Genomic DNA, 27173 nt, shown 5'->3' with positions numbered 1-27173 from the left:
TACAATAAAATCTAAACCTTATTGAATATTTTATACTGTTAACCTCAGGTGAATGTTGCAAAAATAAAGTGAAAGAATTAGATAAATTTATACACAAGAATGGCCTTATCTTTGGGCAAAATGGTTTTGGTTCTTCGTTATAAACCAAGCCTAAGTTTTGGTGAATTTGGAAATCTAGCTGGCTACTATTTAGTCAATAACTCTTGGCTTAACCATGTCTTAGCAAACCAGTGTCCTTCCAATATGATGTCCTCCAACTTGGCTAGGAATTCTAGATACAACACCTAGATCCAGCAAGCAGGATGATAAAGCTGGCATAGCCATTGTTTTTAATTAACCTCTACCTGCTTTACAGAACTCTATGGAGCTGATAGGGAAATGCACAATCTCAATCTATTCAAGATTTTCCCATTATTATATAATACACTTGCAATCCAGAAGCTTTCAGCATTTGCCTTTCTAAGAAGGGTGGACGGCGTACCTTTTTACTTATTTTTTATACCACCCATCGAATCTCCCCTACAAGGTGACTCTATCTATCTATCTATCTATCTATCTATCTATCTATCTATCTATCCATCCATCCATCCATCCATCCATCCATCCATCCATCCATCCATCCAAGCATCCATCCATCCATCCATCCATCCATCCATCCATCCATCCATCCATCCATCCATCTTCCTGCCTACCTACCTACCAACATACCTATCTATTTAATCTATCTAATTTATCTATGGCAGGGGTGTCAAACTCTATTTCATTGAGGGATGCATCAGAGTTGTGTTTGACCTTGGAGGGCTGGGGGGGGCGGAGGGGTGTGGCCATGGTGGGCATGACCAGCTCGACATAACTCATGTCAAGGGCACCTGTGCTCAGGACTTCCCTGAGACCCTCCCTCAACTCTCATTATAATCTCCTTCCTTCCTACCTTCCTTCCTTTTCCTTCCCTTCCTTTTCCTTCCCTTCCTTTTCTTTCCCTCAATTGCAAAAGGGGAAACATTTCTCCTTTTGTTTTGTTTTTAGTTTGTTTTGATAGCCCTCTGCCAGTGAAAACGGAGCTTGGGGTGGGCAGGGTGTTTTCACCGTGGGCCAGTCCTTTGCTGTTTCCAGGCTGGCCCTACAAGCCAGATCTAAGCATCCTGCGGGCCAAATCTGGCCTGCGGGCCTTGAGTTTGACACCCCTGATCTACGGCATCCACCTACCTACTAACCTACAGCTGTTAAGTTAGTAACATGGTTATTAAGGGAATCTGACTTCCCCATTGACTTTGCTTGTCAGGTCTCAAAAGCTAATCACATAACTCTGGGGCACTGCAACCGTCACGAGTCAGTTGCTAAGCATCTGAATTTTGATTACATGACTGTGTGGATGCTGCAACGTTCGTAAATGTGAAAAACAGACATAAGTCACTTTTTTCAATGCCACTGTAACTTAAACAGTCACTAATTAAACTGCTATAAGTCAAGGACTACCTGCATTACCGTCTCTATTCACTTTACAGTGGATTTGCTATTTTTCTTCTATCTAGGGATTTTATGTTGATTTCTACCCCAACTCCAATTCAAAATCCGTTTTTTTGTTCTTAAAAACAAAACCACCACCAACTAGGGAAACTGCAACCAGAATGAACATACAGCAAAATAAAAATAAATCCATGTTTCCAAAACCAATATCGTCGTATCAGGAATTGAGACACAAATGCTAGCCCAAAACCTGTTTTCCTACCTCCTGCTGCAGGTAATCTACACTACGAGAGTTTTCTGATTTTCCATCGTAGGCTGCAAATGCTTTCGACATAGAGTCATGGAACTCAGCTATTATCTATGGCAAAAAAAGAAAGGCACAGATTGTTATTACATCACATCTTTTCATCCATCTGAAATGCAATGGAAAGCTTTAAGCCTTAAAAAGGCAAGGTTTGTGTATCAAATAGCAGCACCTCTAAACAATGAGGTTTTGCTGTTCTTCCTCCTTAATAAAAGGGTTTAAGCAACAGGTAGTCCTTCATTAAACACCAGGATCATATTATCACATGTGGTGGATATGTCCAGAAGCTAAAAACTATTGGAGTAGAATTAAGAGTTGGCTGGAGGAAATGATACAGAAACGTATCGAATTTAAACCAGAGCTGTTCCTATTGGGTATCCTACCTGAAAAAACTAGCAAGGAAAATGTTTATTTGATAATACATGTAATAACAGCTACAAGGATTGTCTATGCACAAAATTGGAAAGTAGAGAAAATACCTCTGAAAGAAGAGGTAATAAAAAAAATCTTAAAATTATGCAGAAATGAATAGATTAACCCTGATGATTAAGGATAGAGAAGACTCAGAATATTTTAAAATATGGAATTATTTTTATTATTGGCTGGAGAAGAGAGATAAATCACTAATTATGTAAGTATGTATAAATATGTGATGAATAGAATATTATGTTAGTGACGAATTGATATAATGGATTGGATAAGGATTCAAAATAGAAGAAATAACTACATAGAAGAAGAAAGAACTTTGGAAGGGGAAAGCTAACTGATGTATTAAATGTTTGTTTGTTTAAAAAATAAAAAAACCTTTTCCAAAAAAAAAAAAAGAAAAAAAGAAACAACAGGTAGTCCTTGATTTACAACCATTTATTCAATAACTATTCAAAGTTATGAAAGCACTGAAATGACTTGCAACCGGTCCTTGCACTTATGACCATCAAAGTGACTTTGTCACTTTGTGATCATAATTTTTATGCTTGGCAATCAGCATGTATTTACAATGGTTTCAATGCCCCAAGGTCACAAAATCACCATTTGCAATCTTCCCAGGTGGTCTCTAACAAGCAAAGTCAATGGGGGAATCCAGAAATGCTTAAATCCCATGGAGAGTCGCTTAGTGACCACAGCGATGCTGCTGCAATAGTCATGTGAGGACCACTGCAAGTCACTTTTTTTCAGGGTCCTCATAACTTTGAACAATCATTAAACAAATAGTTGTTAAGTTGAGGACTACTGGTGTTGCTTCAATACCTGGATAATCTTTATAGATATTTTCACTCACCTTTCCTTTGTAAACAAATCCAAGGACAAAGGCTGCCATTTCTGCAGTGAAGATCAGCAGGATGATGACCAAGAACTGAAGAAAGAAAAGGAGACCACTTAAGAAGCAGAGAGACATGTGATCTTCTCCAGATGCTGCCAACAAACCAACATCTGGAAGATTTGACTGTTCTGAGGAAAGATCTACCCTCTTTCAAGAGATCTACCCTCTCTTTCAGGGAATTGGAAGTCCACATTTTCAAATTGCCATGGTTGAGAAACTCTACTGTAGGCAACAGGGTTTTTAGACATCTGTGGGCATGATGGAATCAACCCTCAAGCAAGTTGACAAGTGTCAGGGATTTCTGGATCATTTGGATCCAATAATGTACTAAAAATATCCCTTCCTATTAGGCAACTGCAAGGGCCCAGGAATGGAGTGACTGGGAATGGGATAATCTCAATGTCCACCTCTACCACTGTCCACCTTCCAGCATCACCTCCATTTTTTGTGTGTGTGTCTTTTAATGACCCCATAATCCCTTGCATTGGAGTGGAGTTGGGGCAACTGAATGGAACTGAGTGTTTACTGCCCTTCCTGTCACCAATGCAAAGTTCACAGCAGATATTTACCCATTGTGCCCAGAGAGAAAAATATCTGCCGCTACCTAGGATCGAACTCACAGCCTCCTGATTGTGAGGTGAGAGCTCCACCTCTAGGCCACTGTCCCACTCTCCAGTATCACCTCCATGCGATGGTATTATTATAAATGGGACCACCAGCCGCCAGGTCCTATTCTTACCACTCCGAGGCCAATCTTGGATTCACGAAGGGTGGCACAGCAGCCAACTATGCCAATGACCATCATGACCACAGCAACGGCAATGATAATTATGGGGGGTAAGAGAGCATCTCGGTTCTGAAGAAAAGGGTCGTATTCCTTGTAAGCGTTGAGGACGTGCGCGCCAACATAGAAGAGTCCAGCTGCTGCACCCTTTAAAAGATAAGGAGATGGTTTCAAAGTGTAATCCAATCAATCAGCTTCAGTTAGAGATCTTCTATCACCCTACCTCGGGGTCGGCAGCCTTAAACCCTCAAAGAGCCACAAAGGTCCTAACCGGAAGCCCCCCTTCAATTCTGGAGCTGACCGGAAGTCCAGTTCCCCCACCATAGAGTCTCCTCCTAGTGCGGTGTCCTTTTTCCTCTACCTGTCCTAACCAAAAGCCCTATCAATTGTGGAACCGACTGGAAAACCCGCCCCTTGCCATAGAGTCTTCTCCTGGCACACCATGCTTTCCCCTAACCAAAAGCTCCTCTCAAAATTGTGGCGCCAACCAGTGACAGGGAGACGCAGCAGAGGGATGAAAGAGCCACATGCGGCTCCAGAGTCATGAGTTGCTGACCCCTGACCTACCTCCTCTATAAACCCAAAGGACTCCTTCCAACAGCATCTTATACAAGATTCACTCCAGATTCCATGTCACTGCCAGCCACCCAAGTTGCAAGCAAAATCTAATTTATACTTATACTTTTATACTTTCACATTGTATTACAGTGTGGTTTGAAGGTATTTCTGTTTCGGAAAGGAAGACTGTGCAGAGAGTGGTGAGGACAGCAGAAAAAGATTATTGGTAGTTCACTTCCTTTTAACCAGGACATAGCATATAAACGATGCTTGACCAGGGTCAGCAGTATTGTCTGGAACGCTACACATCCTCTCCATAACTGGTTTTCTTTGTTATCTTCTGGGAGGAGATTTTGCAGTATCCAAAGCAGAAGAACTAGATTCTGTAACAGCTTTATATCACTCCATACAGTATTGACTATCAACTTTCAAGACGCTTTTTTTCTATGTATTCTAAATGGTCTGTGATTTACACACACACACACACACATATATACATACATACCGTGTTTCTCCAAAAAGAAGGCTGGGTCTTATTTTTTTTTTTGACCTCCCAAAAAACGGCTAGGCCTTATTTTGGGAGGGTTCTAATTATTGACTCACCTCGCGGCGGTGGCACCGACAGCCCCGCCCAGCAGGAGCCCACTGCTGGCCCACTTCTTCTGCGGCCACTTGCCACCACTCACATGCATCCCCCTGGCCTCTGTTTCACCTTCAGATGCCTGCCGGAAAGCCCTCTGCAGCCAATAACAGAGCTCCAGACTGATCTGGAACTCTGTTTATCAGTTGCAGATGCCTTCTGGCAGGCATCTCAAAACAAAATGGAGGCCAGGACAATGCATGCGAGTGGTTGCAAGCGGTCGCAGAAGAACCGACCGCAGAAGGCAAGGCAAGTGTTGGGGTGTGCGAGGCCTGGTAAGTAGGGCAGCTCCACCCCCCCCATCCTCACCCTAGCTTATTTTTTTACCTGTGCGCCTCACCCCACCCGTTGCACCCGGGGTGGGCGGGGTCTTAATTAGGGCTAATTTTGTTGGCGGGGCTTAATTTGATCACATGCGCTCAAAAACGTGATAGGGCTTCTTTTCAAGGTGGGTCTTTTTGGAGAAACGCGGTACATATATAGATATACATACACACACACATATATATTGATGTCCACAGATCATAACGAGGCCATAGATGCCCAGGCCTGGTCTACCACATACATTCTGGTAACCAGTTTTGAAAACTGGTAAAGCATAGTAGAATATAAGCAAAAAGATAAAAAGAAAGCCGGTGAGATGTCAGAATTCAAGTACTGGAAAAAAGATGGGGAAGAGCCTGTTTTTCAAACCTATTCACAGCTATGGAAACTTACTAGGTGATTCTGAGCCCATCAGAATTATAAATTGGTTGTTGAGGAGAAAAACTGGTGAAGAGAATGTTACGCTTGTGCCTGATTTTTTTTTTAAGGAAAAGCATGATTTCATCTAATGAGTGAAGGAATGCATGGATGAACAACAGATAAAAACACTTGATTATTAATCATATGCAAAATCAAAACTGAAAAGGCCACATGAGATAAACTCATGTGATGTAAATCGTAATTGGTCATGCCCTTAAAAACCAAAAAATTTCCTCCTCTGCCTAGTTATCTTCAAACTCTAGCAGGGGGTTGGACTAGAAGACCTCCAAGGTCCCGTCCAACTCTGTTACCCTGTTATGTACATTAGCTTCATTGAACCCAAGGAGACCAACATAATGCCTATTTGGCACACTTAAAGTCAAATTATACCATAGGTTCTTCTATTTCAGCTATCGTCCTTAACTTATGGCCATAATTGGGATCAGAATTTATGTTGCTAAAGAAGGCGGCTGTTCGGTGACTTGCGCCCAATTTTACAACCTTGCTTATCATTATTAAGAGGGTCCCTACAGTTGTTAAGTGAGTCATGCGATGGTCATTAAGCGAATCCAGCTTCCTTCTGTCCATTGACTGCTTGTGGGAAGCTGGCTGGGAAAGTCACAACGGCAATCACATGATCCCAAATGATTGTAAACACATGATAAACACATGCCTGTTGCCAAGTCCCACTGGGTAGTGCCTGCCAACCTACACAAGGATGGGGGTAGGTGTGTTTGTGTGTGTGTGTGTGTGTATTCAAATAATTTAATTTAATTTAATTGGGATTCAAATAATTTAACAACTGGTTCTCTGCCCTAATGACTGGATGGGTGGGCGTGGCCATACTGGGCATGGCCAGGGGGTGTGACAGGCAGCACTCGGCCTCCTGCACACCCCTGGGAGCAAAAACGGGCCATGAGGGGCCTTGTTTGGGCCTAGTAGGCCTCTTTGCAGCCTCCTGGGAGCAAAAACGGACCACGGGGGGGGGGGGGGACACCACACCCCGTTTTGGGCCTAGTAGACCTCCTTGCAGCCTCCTAGGAGCCAAAACGGGGCGTGGGGGAGGGGGACTCCTGGAAGGGGCGGAACCAATCAGCAATTTAACAACCGGTTCAGCGAACCGGCTGAATCCCTGTGTGTGTGTGTGTGTGTGTGTGTGTGTGTAGAGAGAGAGAGAGAAGGAGAGAGAACACTACAACCAGTAAAGTTTGTTACTTTAAATTCACTGGGTCCTCATGAACCCGTTTGTGCCTGTTCTGACCCGGCCTACACAGAAGAAAGAAAACAGACTTCTCGCAAAGGAAAAAACCCTCTTTATTTACACCTTGGGAATTAACTGCATTCACCAACAGAAAGTCCAGGCAAGAGACCTGCAAGGAGTTAACTGAAGCAAGAGTCCTTATCAGCTCCTTAAGATAAATGCAAGGTTATGAGCTCCCAACTGGAAGGCTGCAAATTAAGTCAGAGAAATAGACAAACCTCAGTCCTGGCAAGACAGCCTTTGTCACACGAAACACACAAGGAATAAACTTTCTAGAAATGCAAATGGTTGTCTGCTACAACCAAACCTTTCCTCCTATTTATTCCCCAGCCAGGGAGGGGCCATTCAGCGTCCAAACTTTTGTTTTGCTTCCCGACTCATTGTCCTCCGTTGTTCACCTCTCCTATCTGCTCTGCGCATATGTGTATCTGGAATAGGCCTCCTCCTCACTCATCTCTGACTCCAAAGGCAGCTGCCTCTCCAGCGGCTGGGAAATGTCAGACGACCCTCACTCTATCGCTGTGTCCGACACCGAGCATCCATCAGATCCTTCCTCAGGCTCTGGAACTGGCCCACGTTCTTCCCCAACCTCCTCCTCATCCGAGTCTACCGCCAGCTCTGCTGGCAGCTGGCGGGCCACAACAATGTGTTCAGTTGAAAGTGATTTGAGTATGGCTGTTAACCAGAGCTGTGAGTGAGTGACCACAAGCCAAATCAGGAAGACGGTACTGTTAAACAACAGCTAAAAGATGTGATCTAATGACTGAGCTAACTTAGAGGTAGTCCTCGTTTTACAACAGCGACACTGAAAAAAAGTGACTTATGACTTATGACTGAAACTTTACCCAATGTGTTGCAATCCTGCAGTTCTTCCCAGCATCCTCATGGCTGGTGTAAGTGAGGTCCAAACATCTGGACAAAATTGAAGCAAATTGAATTGTTTGTTCATTTCTTGGCCACCCCTGGTACTCAAGGATTTTCCTTGTGGTTCTTCATACAAGGACACTCAACATTTCTAGTACATTAAAAATGGGATCTTCATATCAAGAGGTTCAATGAGAACAAAGGGTTAGTAGGGCAGGCAAATTTGAAAACTTTGGTCCTGTTTGACCCCAGAGATGAAGCAAGAAAAAGAAGGACTCTTATCCTACCATTTAGCCAATCCTAATTGTTCTGGCTAAAATCCAGAAGATACTCTTACGCAAGAGAACTACAGTAATAATTGTACGGAGATCCTTGAGTATATGTTGGTGTAAGAATGACTTCAACCAATGGCTGAAATACTATATTTATTTAATATTTATAGCTTGCCTTTACAAATGCAGGTAAGTCCTTGACTTACAACAGTTCGTTTAGTGACCAAAATTACAACGGCACTGAAAAAAGTGACTTACAACCATTTTTCACACTTATGACCATTGTAGCATCCCCATGGTCAGATGATTTTTCATTTAAATGCTTGACAACCGACTCACATTTATGACGGTTGCAGTGTGCTGGGGTCATGTGATCAAATTTTGCAACTTTCTAACAAGCAAAGTCAATGAAGTGAAACCAGAGTGATTCACTTAACAACCATGTTATTATCTTAACAATGGCAGTGATTCACTTAACAATGGCAGCGTGTCAGACCTGGATGCCATCTTTTCACCTTTGAGCCTTCAAGCCTGCCACAAATTTTATTGTGGGAAAATGGGAGGGGGGATTGTATGGGGTGAAGACAATACGTAGTCAAAATAACATTCTTTCTAGAAAGTCAAGGCCATGAGGCCCTGCAGCTGTGCTGAGAAGAATGAGGAGGTGTTTTTCTGTTCTGGAGGGTACCTGATTGGTTCATGTGATGGACATGTGGGTGAAGGGCAAGGACTTGAACTTTCTTTTGGGTGAGGAAAACCCGGAAGCTTTCAGATTCGGGTTTTCCCAGATGTACCAATATGACATCTCTAATAAAAATTAGCTTTGAGGAAACTCAAGCCTCAGAGTTTGATTTCGTTGGGGGTGTTACTTGCAACCCTGACAGTGTGATTCATTTAACAAATGTGGCAAGAAATGTTGTAAAATGGAGCAAAACTCACTTAACAATTTTTTTCACTTTGCAACGTTAATTTTGAGCTCAAATGTGGTCGTAAGCCAAGGACTGTTTGTTGTTAATGCTTTAGCAGCCCTATAAAAGTATCCAGAAATGAGGCTTTGCTATCTTTGCAGCTTACAATGAGGCAAGGAGTTGGAGAGAAAACATTTGAAGATGCTTACTCAGTTTCCAATTTCTATCACCAGACAATGTACTGTATAGTTATCTTCAGGCTACCCGTCAGGTTGAAAACAAGGCACTTCTTCCTTTTTTTAAATCAAGAATTTTTCAGCAGGGGTAACTTCCTGCGGTTTACGTTAATGTAGATTCCTCAAACAAAGTCTTATCTGTTCTTATAATTATGGAAACTTTACGGGGAAATCATGCTGTGTAAAGCTAAACTCATTTAGCTGCAAAAGCTCATTACTGTAAACGTATTCAGTACTTCTTGCTGTGAAATGGGAACATTTCTAATTATAGGATTAGAAGATGTAATTTAACTGAGCTCTGCCACAATTTACTAATAAGCTAGTTATACAAATTAAAAGAATTAAGTAGAATTCCAATGCGTTAACCAAGGTATCTTTTTACCGGATGTTGTAGCATGTTGCTTCTTCTCCCCAGTTGAAATATTTAAGAAAAAAAAAGGAAAGACACCTCCACACGCTGCTTTCCAAATACAAAATAACTAATGCCAATTCACATTACAGGTACCGTAATCCTCGATTTATGACCATAACTGAGCCCACAATTTTGATCGCAAGTCGTAACAGTTGACAAAATAAGGCTGTGCCTAATTTTATGACCTGTTTTGCAATGGTTGTTAAGTGAACACAGCGGTTGTAAAGACAGCAACACAGTCCTTAACTGAGTGCTGTGGTCGTTAAGCAAATCCACCCTTAAGGAAACAGCATGGTTGTTCACTATAAGGCATTTTTTATGCAGGAAAGCGGAAGGAATGACCAGTATTTGGGCAAAAACATTGTAAACTGTGATCAGATGACCACGAGGCATTGCAAATGGCTGTAAATGCAGCCGATTGCCAAGTGCCCAAAATGTGATCCTGTGACCATTGGAATGAGGTCAGATATTGGGATTCTGAATCCTGTTTTGGGGAGTCTGTCATAATTTTGAATAGTTGCTAAACAATCTGTCACAAGTTGAGGATTACTTGTAGTGTTTATTCCAGGAGTGGGGCAACAGGCTTCCTTACTGTGGTATAGTACAAGCAATTTTCCTACTATTCATTTTGATCTCAATATTGCATTTTCCTGCAGGTTTCCAATGTGATATTTTTCCTGTGGTTGCCATTTGGAATGTGACACACCCGAAGTTCCAATTAAACTGATTTATTACTAATGATTTATTACTAATCATTCTTTCTCTGTTTTACAATGATGGGGGGGGGGGATAAAATAGCCTCTTTACAAATAGTGGTTGTTAAGCGAAATGGTTACTAGATAAAATTGTGACTGTGCTTATGATTTTACCTCAGCTTTCCTTTAGGGAAAGACTTGATAGAGGGGCGTCAAACTCAAGGTCCGGGGGGCCGGATCCGGTCCACAGAGTACTTAGATCTGGCTCGCAGGGCTGCCTTAGAAACGGTGAAGACCGGCCGATGGTGCTTCTGTCAGCGAAAACAGAGCAGCCCTCCCCGAGCTCTGTTTTCACTGGCAGAGGGTTGCAGGTGGCCATGGTAGCCAAAAACAGAGCTCAGGAGCCCGTTTTCGCTGGCAAAGTACTCAAGCCGCCACAGGCGCCCCCGACACGAGTGACATCAAGCTGGCCATGCCCACCCTGGCCACGGCCACCCCAGCCCTCTGAGGTCAAACACAACCCTGATGCGGCCCTCAATGAAATTGAGTTTGACACCCCTGTGACAGATGGATAAAAATGCCAAATCCAGTCTAAACATCTCGTTGGTTGTGCAACCAACCATAGCAATGTTTATTTCCAAGGGGCTGCCACAGAGAAGAGCACCTGAAGGCAGAACAAGAAACAATGGATGGAAACTAATCAAGGAGGGGACCAACCTGGAAATGAGGAGAAATTTCCTGACAGTGAGAACAGATAATCAGTGGAACAACTTTCTTCTAGAAATGTGATGGCGAACCTATGGCACGCGTGCCCAAAGTGGCACACAAAACCAAGTCGCCCAGCACGCGTGACCTTGTCTGTTTCTCTTCCGGTTTCTGGCATGCATGCGTGCGCGATGACCAGCTGTCCCTGCGCGCGGCAGTGCCAAAAACCGGTGCACATTTGCATGCCGACCAACTGATTGTCAAGTGCGCATACGCGCCAGAACCCAGAAGCTCAGCTTTTCCAGAGTGTGATCCCTGCCCATCTGTGGCAGTGCCAAAAACCGGCCTGCACATGCTTGCCGGCCACCTGATAGTCAGGCGCGCATGCGCGCTAGAACCCGGAAGTTCAGCTTTCCCAGAGTGTGATCCCTGATGAGCACGCACATGACGTTTCCGCCCCGAAAAGGTTCACCATCACTGTTCTAGAATTTGTGGGTACTCTTAACACCAGAGGTTTTTAAGAAGAAATTGGACAACCATTTCTCTAAAAGAGGATAGGATCTCCTGCCTGAGTAGAAGACCTCCAAGGTCCCTTCCAACTCTGTTATTGTTATTCTATGGTGTGGAGCTGGGCAGACTAAGAGATTTCCAGAAGACATCTGCCAGCAGGAATAGTTGTAACTTCAGATATGAACGATCACCTTCAATTTCAATGTGTTGGCAATTATTTCAACCTCCATTTATGTAAGAAATAGTGCAGAGCATCCATTCCAGGGCAAGAACAGCTTCTCGAAAATAAGTAAATAAAATATTCTCTGATGTCTCTGGAAAAAGCCTGAAAATCTAACCATCTTGAACTTAGTTGACCAAACAGGAAAGAGATGTGCAACTATTTGTGTATTGTGTAACCTCATCCTGTGGTTTCTTTGTCTCACATTTTGTGAGAATCTAGGCACCGCTCTTGGAGAGGGGGGGGGAGGGATTGTTTGCCTTGGGTATCCTGCTTGTTGTAGTTTCTTCAAAGGCAAACCCAAAGATTGTTTAGTTTTGTGTTGCTGTGATGCTCCTAAAACAGAGTTTCTTAAAATTTGGCAATTTTGGCTGGGTGTTGGGAGTCCACACACTTTAAGTTGAGAAGGCTGAGAAACCCAGCCCTTATATAATAAATGGGTTTGTCTGACCTCTGCAAGGATTATTGTTATTTTTGCTATGGATAGCAATTAAACCTTCTCCAATTGAGTACGACTTGTTCCACAGGACAATTCTGTGTGTGTCAATGATCCGGTTTACATACACAAAGCTGGAGGTTTGGTCTTGTTCTAGGCTTGGCTTGGAAAAGCCAGAGATATGTTCCACAGCTAGTCTTCAACTTATAACCATTTGTTTAGCAACTATTTGAAGTTACAACGCACCTATTCACTTAACAACTGCAGTGATTGGCTTAACAACCATGGCAAAATGGTCATAAAATCAGAGGTATCTCACTTAAGAACTGCCATTCTGCCCCCAATTCTCTTCTAAATTGAGAACTTAGACTTACTGCCTTGCTCCTACATTGTGTAATAATTGTTTAAACAATTATTTAAAAATTTCTTTTAATACAGGTAATCCTCGATTTACGAGCACAATTGAGCCCAGAATTTATGTTGCTAAGTAAGACATTGTTAAGTGAGTTTTGCCCCATTTTATGACTTTTCTTGCCACATTTGCTAAGTGAATCACTGCAGTTGTTAAATTAGTGACACAGTTGTTAAGTGAATCTTAAGTCGTTGTAACTTTGAATGGTCATAAATGAACTGTTGTAAGTCGAGGACTACCTGTATTAAACAGTCTTTATTTTCCACTTCAAATATTGCCCTAGCAGTGTCCTAAATCCAAAACAATGATGCAATCACATTCTGGTTAATATAAAGAACCCTTTGCCATTTATTTTTCTACTAGATAAAAGATGACTGAGATTATATATGTCACCTGCTGTTACTTTCAGTATCAAATAGTGAACTATCAGGAAGTAATCTAGCCAAAGAAAACTTCTGGATGTAGACGATAGAAACATATTCTGGATGAGAAGGGTTAATAGAACACTAAAAATCACTAAATTAAATGTAAATCTGTTGAATGTGTACTACAGAGAATCCATGGATTTAATTTCATTCAGGAATGTTACAATATTTTTTTTTTTTGACTAATCATGCGTACATGGCCCTCTGGCTAAATTTACAGAGATTGAAAATAATTATGGTATGCTTTTCTTCTAAAACACCTGTGGTTGGCCCATATAAATTCAGGAGTATAACATATCGGACAATATTTGACATCCATCTGACATTTCTCCTTCAACAAACAGCTTTAAAAGGCTAATAAATCAGCCACGCCTCTTGTATTATTTGGCAGTGCCACTTGGAGAATTCTCATCCACCCAAACGTTGAGTAATGCCTGCTTTTTTAGGGAGACCATGAACCTCCTACAGAAAAACAAGAATTCGGAGAGCTGCAACACATCCACAGCCTTCTGAATTGAAAAAATCTGGACTAGATCTAATTTTAATTTAATTTGTTCAATTTAGGCACCGCCTGACTCCAAAATGACTCTAGGCAGTGCACAATAAAACCAAACAAAATAGAAAATAAAATAGAACATTATAAAAGAAAAGAAAACCCAAAGGAGAATCCAGCTAATAATATGCACACCTTGAAAAAAAAATCTGACAGGGGCCAAACCACCTTACTCCATGGCGTAGGTCTAATTGATTCCTATAAATTAATTTCCTTCCTTCCTTCCTTCCTTCCTTCCTCCCTCCCTCCCTCCCTCCCTCCCTCCCTGGAATGTACATAAGAATGTATTCAAAATGCAGTTTCAATTAGGAAACTGGGGCAGTTGCAATCCAAGCTACGGTGGTTTTTTCTCTTGTTAAATTTCCATAAATGCCATGTAAAAACTAACAGAGTGTATGTGATTCTTTCTTCCGGAAATTTCCACCTTATAGCTGCGATTTAAATTTAACTTGAAAAAGAGAAGTAGATATGGAAATTGCAGAACAGCTTCATTTAGTTCCTTTAATTTTAGGCATCTTTGCACCCTGATGCATTGGCACGGAGAGGGGCGGCTGTGCCATTACGCACCCTGATCGGGTTTGAAGATAAAACACTGCAGCAATTGTGAAGATCTTCCTTGCACTAGAATGTCAAATGCAGAAGCTGAAAGGCTTGTTCTTTCCACAAGCTTTCCTTCAGAAGGTCATAAGTGCTGGTGCTTACCTATAAAGCCCTTCATGGCTTAGGCCCGGGGTACTTGCAGGACCATCTCCAGCCGCTCTCCCACCGTTCTGTGCGCTCTCACAGAGTCGGCCCCCTCAGGGTGCCGTCGGCCAAACCATGTCGGCTGACGGCCCCCAGGAGGAGAGCGTTCTCTGTGGGAGCCCTGACCCTCTGGAATGGATTGCCCACCGAGCTCAGGACAGCCCCCGACCTTCTTTCCTTCCGTCGCGAACTGAAGATGTGGCTCTTCCGTCAACTCAACTGATCCGTTTGGGGGTACACTGTACACTGTCATAATTTTAAACTGTTTTAATAGGGTTGCTGATTTTAATTTTATTTCATTGTGATTTGTATTGGAATTTGACATTTTGTAAGCCGCCTTGAGTCCCCAGGGAGAAAGGCGGCATATAAATCGCAATAATAAATAAATAAATAAATAAATCCCAGTGAAGATCAGAAGAGGGAATTTTTCTCAGCTAGCAGCCCTGCTCAACCTTCCTCTTAAGCGTGAACAATTCAAGCAGGGTGGGGATGGAAATATCCCATGGAGACAAGTGTGCAAGATTAAACCTTCAGGTCTGGCACACTGTTCCTTCAGAGGTCATCTGGACCTTCCTCCTTTTAGCAACCCTTCTCCCATCCTGCCCTGCAGTGGCATCTAGAAAACAAGATCTTTTTTGTAATGCCAGGCTGGCTGGGGAATTTTCAGCAGGGAAGGAAGAATGAGAAGAAGACAAAGAGGCAATTGAATAGAAGCAAAGTGTCCCTAATTATGGAAATACAGTAGTGGTTCTACCCCATTCTGCATTTATCAGCCCTGACCATGATCCGTGTCCTGTTTGGAGCTACATAATTTAAGGAGGTCTTAGATAAACTGGAACAGAGTCACTGAAGAGAGAAATGAGAGGCACAAGGGCAGGCTGGGAATTGAAAGCTGAGGATAGTTAGCTTTGAGAAAAGAAGGAACATGATAGTACTTCTAAATACTCTGAAGGGGTGTCCAGTTACAGAGAAGGTAATTCCCATCAATGACAGAGGAAAATTCGGTTCCTTAGTGAGATGGCACTCTCCCTGAATTTGGATTCCTACACTGAAGAAGAAATAAACAAGAGGGAGTAGAACTCCATCCTAATTTTGGGGTGATAGAACATTTATATATCTCAACCACATGTTGTAACAGAGATCCTCCATAGCAGGGGTCTCCAATCTTGGCAACTTTAAGCCTGGAGGACATTGCTGGCTGGGGAATTCTGGGAGTTGAAGTCCTCCAGACTTAAAATTGCCAAGGTTGGAGACCCCTGCTCCATAGCTAATGGACACAAATTTTCATTGACACCGTAGACTTGTATTTCTCAGCCTTAACAATTTTAAAATGAGTGGACTTCAACTCTCAAAATTCCCCAGCCAGTAGGAATTCTGGGAGTTGATCCATGCATGAATTCTGGGAGTAAGATCCATGTATGTTAAAGTTGCAAGGTTGAGAAACACTGATATAGATAAACAACGACAAATACGAGGTTCCTTTCAGTGTCATATGAAAAATAATCTATGCCTGCATGCCTTAGTAACCCAGTACAGGGTTAAATCAAGGTCTTCTTGAACTCAATTACAGAGAATTCATTCATGGAAGTCCTATCCATTTCTTTTATTGATTTATTTTAGCCACCAGTGGAAGATAAATGATATATATTGACCAGTTATATGTCAGTTCTACCACAAAAACAAACAAAATATGTACTTGACAGCAGGGTGGATCTGATTTAAATCGATTTGATTTAAATCACAATTTAAATCATGATTTAAATCACTAGTAAAAAGGCTTGATTTAAATCAACTCGATTTAAATCATAATTTTTAAAGAGCAACTGTCATCTCTGCTACTCCTTTGACCCATTGTTGACTCACCGATAGTCCCAGTGTTGCAGAATATACAGCCTCATGCTACATAACGAAGTTCCATTGCATGCTGAATAAACTGAATTATTTATGCATCTTAAATAGAAAACTATCTTACGATAGATTTTTACCCCAAGTTTTTTATTAAAATAAATTTGATAAAAATCAAAAAAATCCAATTTAAATAAAAAAAATGTTTTTTTTATTTTTTTAAAAAAATCATTGATTTTTATCCACCCTGCTTGACAGACAAAAGTCAGGTTCTAAAGATTAAAAAGAGAGCCTGCTAACAATGGTTTTAAAAATTGCAATGATAATCTAAAGAAGTTAGATCGGCAAAGCATGTCTGGGGAATTCTGGGAGTTGAAGTCCAGATATCTTATAGTTGCAAAAGCTGGGAATCATTGTGTCAAGGCTCCGACTAATGAACCCAAGCAAATCAGGTAACTCTGATACTTCTCAAAGGTCTTCTTTATTGAGTACATCATATCGGCACAGTTTCAAAGGAAAACCAATTCTAAATCTTTCCCGCCATTACAGTATAATTAAACTAGGAAATAACCACCATCCCCAAGTGTCACAGGTCACCTTGGCCAACTGGGTTAATTGGCGGGCTCTCTAGGCACTCCTTCCCTAACCTTATCCATTGTCAGTAGAGATGACCTTGATTCTCAGGAGAAAATGCTCTGTTGTGTCTAGTAAAACATTCCAATCTCCTTCCCCCTTTCCCCTCTGCATGGCAACTGAGAAACAGAAAAATAGGCTCTGCCAGGTTCGATTCTAAGTTGACACACTAAGGAATTCATGAATATCCCGTATGTGAATGTGTGTTCAGTTTTGAGGGACCTAACACACGGTTATAAGGTTCAGCAAATATTCCCCCCCCCCCCACATTTTGTTTTTTCTGCCAAAAATGAAAACCAACCCTTTGCTGAGCATCTGGGTTTATTCAGGAATCCAGATTCTGAGAAACAGCCCCAATGCCTGCAATCCTAAGAGAGCAGATGTGGTCTTCACCACTATTGTCAAAGATGACGAAGATGGTGCGGGCAACCAGTGTGAGAAGAAGGTGGTTAGTAAGATCAGCAACAGGTGCATCCTGTTTCTCTTTTAAAAGTCCAGGCATCTTCGAGTCATACTTGACTTTTGATGACCATATTGACATGCAATTTTCTTGGTAGGCATGAGGAAGTGCTTTGCCATTTGCCTTCTGAGATTTTTTTTCAACTTTCCAATCTATAGCTCTGGGATTTCCAACTCCAATCCCAAGAGTGAGTGAGTCCAACCCATCTTAGCATTTTTGGACCCAGCCAAAGTCAACAACTTGTGAGCAGCCTTGGCGGAAATGAATCAACAATCCAACAAGGGTACCTAATCTGTGATTTCCTCTTTCTATGATATTTTGAGTTCTTCATTCCCATAACTTTCTTTCATCATGCAGTTTTCTTGCCTCAATTGTGGAAGTTAATTTGGCAAGGGATATCAACAGAGTTCCTTCTGCAAGCCTTCGAGATCAGACGGTTTGCAGAAGGAACCTATCCTAGAAGGTTATCTAGCCTATTTAGAGCTAGATCAGAGGTCTCCAAACTTGGCAGCTTTAAGACTTGTGGACTTCAACTCCCAAAATTCTCTCAAAATTCTGGGAGTTGAAGTCCACAAGTCTTAAAGCTGCCAAGTTTGGAGACCCCTGAGCTAGATAACCCATTCTTACCCAACCTGCTGGCTGAGAAGTTGAAGGGCATTTGTCCAAGAAACTTGGAGAGGATCAACCAGATTAAAGAAGTCTGGCATAGTTGTTAAAGAGTTGTGACATGCTAAAGAAATGACATATTTCCATTCATTTATACAGAAGACAATTATTATATATACTGTTGTCTTAATGCCATTCTGAATAACATTGGTCCTCTAAATGATACTGACAAGCTTCACTTCACCATTGCCAGGGGACTACTGGAGCTCTCTTGTGTATCAACATATGGAGGACCATACATTAGAAACCTTCTAACGGAGGAATTACAGATTAGAAAGCAGAAGAAAACCAATATACTACCTTAGCAACTGATATAAACAACAATAAACATTGCTACTCCTTATCTGAAGTGGAGATTTGGGCTCTTTGTTAGAATCAGAGAGATGGAAAGAACATTGAAGGCCTTCTAGTTTCTCCCTCTCCCTCTCCCTCTCTCTCTCTCTCTCTCTCTCTCTCTCACTCACTCACTCACTCACACACACACACACACACACACACACACAAACACTGCCCAGGGCAGGGATCTCCATACCATTTCAGACAAGTGGCCCAGATTTTGCTTGAAGCTTCCAGTGAGCACCCACAACTTTAGAAGGCAGTCTGTTCCACTGCTTAATTTTTTTCACAAGTCTCAACGTTCCTCCTTAAGAGTTTGGATCTCCTTCTGTAACACTTCCATTCACTTGCCCTGTCCTCTAGAACAGTGGTCCCCAACCCCCGGTCCACGGACCGGTGCCGGGCCGTGGAGTACCTGGCACCGGGCCGCGCAGCGGCCGGGGGACATGAACGCTGCAGCGCAAAGGCTCCTGGGCCGTGCGCAAAAGCTCCTGGGCCGTGCCCCCACCCCTGCGCGCGCTCAGCGGGCCTCGGCGATAAAAAGGTTGGGGACCACTGCTCTAGAACTATGAAAAATACATTCACAACCTCTTTCCAATATCTGAAGATTGTTCACATGTTTCCTCTTAGCCTTCTCGTCTTTAAGCCAGCGTTTCTCAACCTTAGCAACCTTTAAGATAGATGGACTTCAACTCCCAGAATTTCCCAGCCAGCATGGAAAATTCTGGAAGTTGAAGTTCATCCATCTTAAAAGTTGCGAAGGTTGAGAAATGCTGCTTTAAACCCAACATACCCGAGTTCCTTTCACTTTTATTCTTGGTGTTCAGCATCCACACCGGTCACTAATTGAATTACAGTACACTTAATTCAGAGTTGAACTTGAAACAGAATGTACAAATTCAGCAACGTATAAGATGTGCGGACTTCAACTCCCAGAATTCCCCATCTTCTACCGCACTAGCTGCCGAAATTGAGAACCAGTACTAATAGATGGATGATTTTCAATAAATCTGCAACCATTACTAATCTCACTTGTTTCACAATAGAATCCACTTAAGATGCATTTCCAAGACACATAACAAAGCCTTGAGGGAAAAAACAGGGTGGATTGATTTGGGAAAGACTCCATTCTCCAGACTCCTTTTGAAGCCAGTTTCTGAGTAACCATTGACTCAAAGTCACTTTTCTTCCTTATTCCCAAAGTCATTTCTTCCACAATTGTGCTGTACAACCTTATACGGTTTACTCCTTAGGATAGCTACTGGTTGATTTATCGTAACTTCTCCAGGAATTCAAGGAAACATATATAACAGGCAGTATTCACTGTATTTTAATCCCCACAACATCTCCATGAGGTATATTTTTGGTTGGGAGATCCACACTCCCTGCATCCAAAATCCAAAATCATCCAATGTGATATACAGTTATGGTCAAGAATTAGGATTTAGTTTGGAATCCTTTTATGTTCAATTCCTGAACAATAACATTGCAGTGTTTTCCAGTCTTCTCAATTCCACAGCAAAGCTGGCTGGGGAATTCTGGGAACTGAATTTCACCTATCTTAAAGTTGGCTAGGAACTGGAAACTAAAAGCCAATCTATCTTAAATTTGGCGGGGGAATTTAGGAGGTGAACTCCACCAATCTTCAAGTCGGCTTGGGAACCCTAGGAGCAAAAGTCCAACTATTTTAAGAGCTGACTGGGAATTTTGGGAGTTCAAATCCACCTTTCTTAGAATGGCCACTAAACATTGCTTCAGTGGCTATTACTCTGGAACTAGAATTTGGGTTTCTAACAACAAAAGAATTTCTCTTCTTCACTCAGTCTGCTACTACCTTTTCTGAATGGAGAAGCAATTCTTGATTTCAGGCCAAAAAATAAATAAATTATTCCACCTAAATTTTGCTGCTAGGGAATCAGCAGAAGAAGCAAGGACTTCAGGAGGCCATCATCCTGTAACCTGGTTCTTTTGGAAAACGTCTTAAACAAAATGGGTGTTAGTTAAAAGGAAGGCATCACAAATATTTCAGCTTCTTCATGAGTACATCTCACCCCTTAAATGATGGAAAATTCCAGTTGCAATACACAAAAAATCCAAAAATTAGTTTATATCCCAGAGATGTCGGATTGCATCTAAAGACCACGTTTAGACAATTACCCTGGAATATAATTTAACCCTGGGAACTGGCTTTACACAAACTACAACAAACTATGGTTAACAAGCCCTTAAGGGCCGTTTTCAAACAATATACCGAAGCCAGAATCACAATAGAGGTTAGCGAACCCTATAAACCAGGCCAGCGCATCACCCATCTTTTGAGGCTCCCAAGAAAAACTTTTCTAAATTCGGAGCAAAAACTTGGGGAGGGGGGAGTCAATCTCCACTTCTTTCAAGCCACCATCCGGTTCAGTTTCCTTGCAAAATACAGCTTGGTGGTGGGTTGTTAGAAGCCCCCAACCATCCACCGCACCAGTTGTTGTGTAAGTTTTAGCTGCGTGTTCATTTAGGTTCGGAGCAGAAGGATGGAAGCCTTCCAGACTTACCCAGAAGATGAAACTGATAAATAGCAGCACGCTCTTGGAAACAATCACCCCAAAATCCATCTTGCCCTTCGGACGCTTCTCCCCAAAAAAAAGGAAGAGGAGGGGAAAAAAAGGAGGGGGGGGATTAGAAACGCAGCAGCAGCAGCTCGTTCCGGATTGAGAAAATAAACGAGGCGCAGTTCTGGCTGGCGCGCTGAACTTTTTCTGGGAGGCTGAACTGAGCTCTGCCAGTTTATCACATGATGCCCTCGTAACTTGCTATTTCCTGGAGAATGAAAACCAACACCTCAGTGTAACTTCAGCTCCCACCCTCTGCCATTCTTTTGATGAAGAAGGCTACCGCAAACTTGCTAAAATAGCTGCAGGACAAAAAAAAAAAAGAAGAGGTACCGAAGAGTTCCTAGTAGCAGGCTCGCCAGGAAAATGATTTCCTTCTCATTCTTCTTCTTCTTCTCAACAAGATCTTATTGTCTAAATAAGCTTGGTGCAAACCAGGCACAGAGCTGGTGGTGTTCACAAGATAACCTCCTGATGGCCACTTCGGGTGCCATCAGCCAAACAATGTAGGCTGGTGACCCCCAGGGGGAGGGCCTTCTCTGTGGGGGCACCTACCCTCTGGAATCAGCTGCCCCCAGAGATAAGGAGAATCCAAGACCTCGGTGCCTTCCGCTGTGCCCTTAAAAGCTTCTTTTTTCAGCAAGCCGGGCTGGTTTAACTTTTTTCTTAATTTTTTAAATGTTTTAAATGGGTTTGTTATTGTTCTTAAATTACTGGGCCAAATTTATATATATATATATATATATATATATATATATATATATATATATATATATATATATATATATATATTTAATACTATTTTAATGTTTGTAATTTATGTTTTTATTCGGCTGTACACTGCCCTGAGTCCTCAGGGAGAAGGGCGGTATATAAATTGGAAAATAAATAAATAAAATAAATAAATAAAATAAATGGTAACCTAACTCCCAAGTGCGTTGTTGTTTATTGAATTGACTCACTTTCCAGCATTTTTTTTTTTTTAAATTTCGAATTTATATACCGCACCTTCTCCCGAGGGACTCAGGGCGGTGTACAGCCAGATAAAAAACATACAATACAAACATTAAAAACAATTAAAAAGATATATATTAATTTGGCCCCAATTTAAAATAACAAACCAATTAAAAATATTTTTAAAATATATTAAGCCAGCAATTGAATTATAAGGTGTTCTTGGTGCTCTCTGAGGTTGCTTGGGCTGATTGTTTGGGCTATCTGGGCGACTTCCTCCGCTTCATTTTTTAAATAGAGAGTCCCTGATTTGGCTGCGGCAATTACAGAGCCAGCTAACCCCCGAGGCAGTGTGTCTTCACCAAGACGGTAATGTTAGTAGCCGCTACTGAGTATTCAGCGGACACAACTCTGGACGCGGTGAAGTTTGCGTCTCGAGCAGTGGCCTCTACGGTCACTTCACATATACTGCTATGGCTCCGCTATTGGAAAGCAGACACGAAATCAAAATGGAAGCTCACATCGGCACCATTTAAGGGATCTAGCCTCTTCGGGGACGCATTGGAGCCAGTATTAGTAGAGGGATGAGATAAACGTAAGGTCTTATCTTCTTCTCAAAGGAGACTGGACCACAAATATGCTCCCTATTCGCAGCGGCAGTTCTTTCGTTATGATTTTGAACCCGGGGGGGGTTCCTACTTTCAGCGGCTTATTCCCAAGGATTTAATCAATCATCTGACCGAGCAACCTTCAGGGATCGTGGCAGACGCCAAACTCAGTCTAGGCGATCCTTTTGGGGAACAGGCAACCGGTCCTTTCGGCGTGGCAAGAGACTCATAGCCACCCTCTCACATTGGCTGGGTATTGGCAGAGTATTCAACTTTCAATCTTTTTTTTTCTTGCAAGAAGTTTCATGACCCAAACTAGAGAACATCGTCAGTGCTGGGCCTAGCACTGATATTGTTACCTAGTTTGGGTCATGAAAAGTCTGCAAGAAAACAATCAAGCTCAGAGAGCACCAAGGGCCTCTCAGTTCAGTCCTGAACTATAAATATTCTCCTTTTACTGAGACTGAATTAATGGCTAGTGTGTAAACCGGGGCTATATACTTTTATTTTCTTTTTGTCTTCAAGTTGTACGAAGTTAGCACCCACCCCTCTCCTAGGAAAATGAGATATCTTAGGAAATATTAAAAGAGCAGAATATCTCCCCTAAAAGGGAGGCTGAAACTCAGCCCCTCCCTCCACCTTTGACAACGGGCCAGTCTATTCAACATAACAAAGATCTACCTCCTTCTGGCAGAGCCCTAATAGGAATCCCAAAGCCCTTTTATTACATCATCACCCAGCAAGAATCAACCAAGCTTAGGACAGCCTACAGCAGTGATGGCGAACCTTTTTGCCGTCGCGTGCCAAAAGGGGGGGAACGTGGGGGAGGCGAGTGTGCATGCCCACACCCATAATTCAATGCACCCAGCCCCCCTGCGCATGCGTGTACGTGCCCCTGCGCCCCCCCGTCTTTGGCACGTGATGGCACGGTGGGCCTGGTAGGCCTGTTTTTTGCCCTCCCCAAGCTCCAGAGGCTTTCTTGGAGCCTGGGGAGGGTGAAAATGGCCTTTCCCCATCCCCCCAGAGGCCTCCGGAGGCTGGAAATGGCCCGTTTGCTGACTTCCAGTGGGCCTGGAAGGCCCCAAAATCAACTGGCCGGGCAACGCTCGTGTGCCCACCGATATGGCTCTGCGTGCCACCTGTGGTAAGTGTGCCATAGGTTTGCCATCACGGGCCTACAGAGTTGCCCCTGCATGGCCCCATGGGAGTCTGACAACCAATCAGAATACAAGGTCAAATTCAAAAGCCCAGAGGGGGCATAAGACCAGGGCCCTCTCAGCATCTCTTCCCTCCATCACCGCCCCCACCTCAAACCATGTGGTCCTGTCCACCATTAAAAGCCATCATTCCAAGCAGTCTCCATGTTTCCAGTGTCTTTCCTCCCCACTTGGAACTGAACCCAGATGGATATTTCTTCCAACAAAGTTAGGTTGGCAGATACAGGGACTAGAATTCACAGTTCCCTGGTTTCTAGCCTGGTGTCTTTAACCACTATGCCTAACTGGTTCTGGTAACTCACTACTAGCCATCATACTGGAGGCTTGGCACTTAGCAGACTGTGGTTGATACCAACTTGGTTCTAACATTATAGCTGCTTGTGCATGGCATTTTTTAAAAATCGTAATTTCTATAATTTTCCCCACTTTCTGGGACCACACAAAACCCTGGTACATATATTAGCTAATCAAACTGGGATTCTGCACATGTTAGATTAAAATGTGGCTAGATGGCTTCTGGTTCAATGTGACATCATAAACCCCAGCCCTAAAATACAGAAATTGAGGGATTCCTAGTAAGTCAGTAATGTCATTTATTTAGTTTAAGTGATTGTGGTTTGCAAACCATGGCTTGGTTCGATATGGAAGTCCTTGATTTATCACAATTAGAATGAAAATTTCTGTTGCTAAGCCAGGCAGTCGTTAAGTGAGTTGCATCTCATCTAACAAACTTTTCTGCCACAATTAAGTGAATCACTGCAGTTATTAAGGGAATTGTGGTCAATAAGCAAACCCAGCTTCCCCTGTGAAATTTGCTTGTTGGAAGCTTGTTGGGAAGGTTGGAAATGACAATCATGTGACTCTGGGACATTCCAACCGTCCTAAATACATCCTGGTTGCCAAGTGCCTAGATTTTAATCATATGACTGTGGGAATGATGACAGTGTAAGTACTGGTTGTAAGTCCCTTGTTACAGCACTAGTACCCATATTTTTCGGACTATAAGGTGCACCTAAATTTAGAAGAGGAAAACAACAACAAAAAGTTTTTTCGGGCCTTTTTTCTGCCCTTTCCCAGCCTTTTTTCAGCCTGTTTTTGAGGCTTTCTTCGGCCCATTTTGGGGCCTTTTTTTGACCCATTTTCGAGGCTTTTTTCCGCCTGCTTTGGAGGCTTTTTTCAGCCCGTTTTCAAGGCTTTTTTTGGGCCTGTTTTTTTCCAGCCATAAAATCAGGGGTATCTCACTTAAGAATCGCCATTCTGCCCCCAATTCTCTTCAAGGTTGAGAATTTAGACTTATTGCCTTGCTCCTACATGTTGTAATAATTGTTTAAATGATTATTTAAATTTTTCCTTTAATACAGGTAGTCCTCGACTTATGAGCATAATTGAGCCCAGAATTTACATCACTAAGCGAGACATTTCTTAAGTGAGTCTTGCCCCATTTTACGACCTTTCTTGCTACAGTTGTTAAGTGAATCACTGCAGTTGTTAAGTTAGTAACACGGTTGTTAAGTGAATCTGGCTTCCCCATTGATTTTGCTTGGCAAAAGTTTGCAAAAGGGGATGATCACATGACCTTGAGATAGAGCAACGGTCATAAGTATGAACCAGTTGCCCAGCATCTGAATTTTGATCACATGATCATGGGAATGCTTCAAAGGGTGTAAGTGTGAAAAATGGTCATAAGTCATTTTTTTTCAGGGCTGTTGTAACTTTGAACAGTCACTAAATGAACTGTTGTAAGTCTTGACCATTTTTCATACTTGTGACCATTGCAACTGGTTCATACTTATGACGGTTGCGGTGTCCTGGGGTGATTCGCTTTGCAACTGTGGCAAGAAAAGTCATAAAAGGGGGCAAAAGTAATTTAACAACTGTCTTGCTTAGCAACAGAAATGTTGGGCTCAGTTGTGGTCATATGTCAAGGAATACCTGTAACATTTTCATTTTCAGCCAGGCTTTTGTTTATTTAGGACATTATATGGCCACCCTATATATCATTTAATTATTTGATTTTTATCCTGCCTTTATTACTTTATCAGTAACACAGCAAACATACATTATACACCTTCCTCCTCCTATTTCCCCCATACAACAACCCTGTGAGGTGGATTAGACTGTGAGAGAGGGACTGGCCTAAAGTACCCAGCCAGCTTTTATGCCTAAGGCGGGACTAGAACTCATCATCTCCTGGTGATTGGTCCAAAGTCACCCAACCAACTTTCACACCTAAGGCAGGACTAGAACTCACAGTCTCCTGGTTGATTGGCCCAAAATCACCCAGCCGGTTTTTATGCCTAACATGGAATTACACCAAAGTGGTTCACTATAATCATGAGAGGCTAGTGACAAAAATAATATATATATATATATATATATATATATATATATATATATATATATATATATATATATATATATAAAATAAAATATATATATATATATATATATAAAATTTTACGTGGGAGAAGACCCGAATAACCAAAGACCTACATACAAACACCCGTGAAAACCTGAGAAAACATATATATATATATATATATATATGAAGCCATTTTAAAAATCCATATCCAACAGCACTTGGGGCCCTGAAGTAACATCCCCAATAACGACAGCAGCAGGAGAGAGCATCTGGAGGGCTTATTCACCTTCTAGTAAAACAAGATTTTGTGAATGGCTAGTTTTGGCCATTTTATGGACATATCTCCCTAGTCCAGCATTCCAAAATAGGCCCTCAATTTTCAACCTAGACATTTTTAGATTATAACAAAGCCAACCTCTTGTGAATTTACAGGATCCTGTGGGCTCCCATCTTGCATTAAACTATGGTTTATTTTAACCATGGTTTGTTAAATAAGCCACCTTGGTGGTATTTCTAAACAATGCGAAGCTATAAACCACAGCTGGATTCACACAACACTCCCACCCACATTCAGGTTTAAAGACACAAGTGTCTCTGAATCGCAGTGCAAATTTATTTTCTGTAAGCATTGCTAATTTTAAAATTACCAAAGCTGAACAGAATTATTTTGCTTTATTTCCCTTGAACCACTCTTATTATACTTGCCAGCTTTCCTGGAGGTGAAAAAAAGAAAATTTATTGCCTTTTTTTTTTAAAGTTCACTTTTGAGCTACTGTACTTCAGCAACAATTATTGAATTTAATGAACCTAAACAGGCACTAGAGGGCAGAATTGCCCTTTTTAAAAAGAGTGGATGAAGAAAAATCGTCTCTTTTCTTTAATAATTAAAGGTGAGGTTTATTTTATTGCTGCCTATCCTACCATTATATCTTTGAAAGGCTACAAGGAAACACACCTTGTATTTAAAATATCCTTAAAATGCTTTCTTCTTTCTCTTTTTTTAACATTACCAAAAGATCAT

At 42.0% G+C, this 27173-nt stretch overlaps 1 protein-coding gene across 1 annotated transcript in view; it reads right to left on the bottom strand.

Annotated features, from left to right (window-relative positions):
- Nucleotides 1-21166, bottom strand: part of LOC117654847 (tetraspanin-36-like) — a 30751-nt gene extending 9585 nt beyond the window's left edge. The window contains exons 1-4 of the mRNA XM_034401776.3: nt 20955-21166; nt 3832-4023; nt 3051-3125; nt 1730-1825 (exon numbers count right to left, since the gene is read on the bottom strand). Of these exons, the coding sequence (XP_034257667.1) occupies nt 1730-1825; nt 3051-3125; nt 3832-4023; nt 20955-21014 (423 nt within the window). The 5' untranslated portion in view covers nt 21015-21166. The remainder of the gene's footprint in view (nt 1-1729; nt 1826-3050; nt 3126-3831; nt 4024-20954) is intronic.
- Between the last annotated feature and the right edge of the window lie 6007 nt (nt 21167-27173).

Source organism: Pantherophis guttatus, chromosome 2, assembly GCF_059756535.1.
Source record: "Pantherophis guttatus breed Tessera chromosome 2, ASM5975653v1, whole genome shotgun sequence".
Classification (NCBI taxonomy): Eukaryota; Metazoa; Chordata; class Lepidosauria; order Squamata; family Colubridae; genus Pantherophis; species Pantherophis guttatus.
This window is presented reverse-complemented; position numbering and strand designations above follow the sequence as displayed.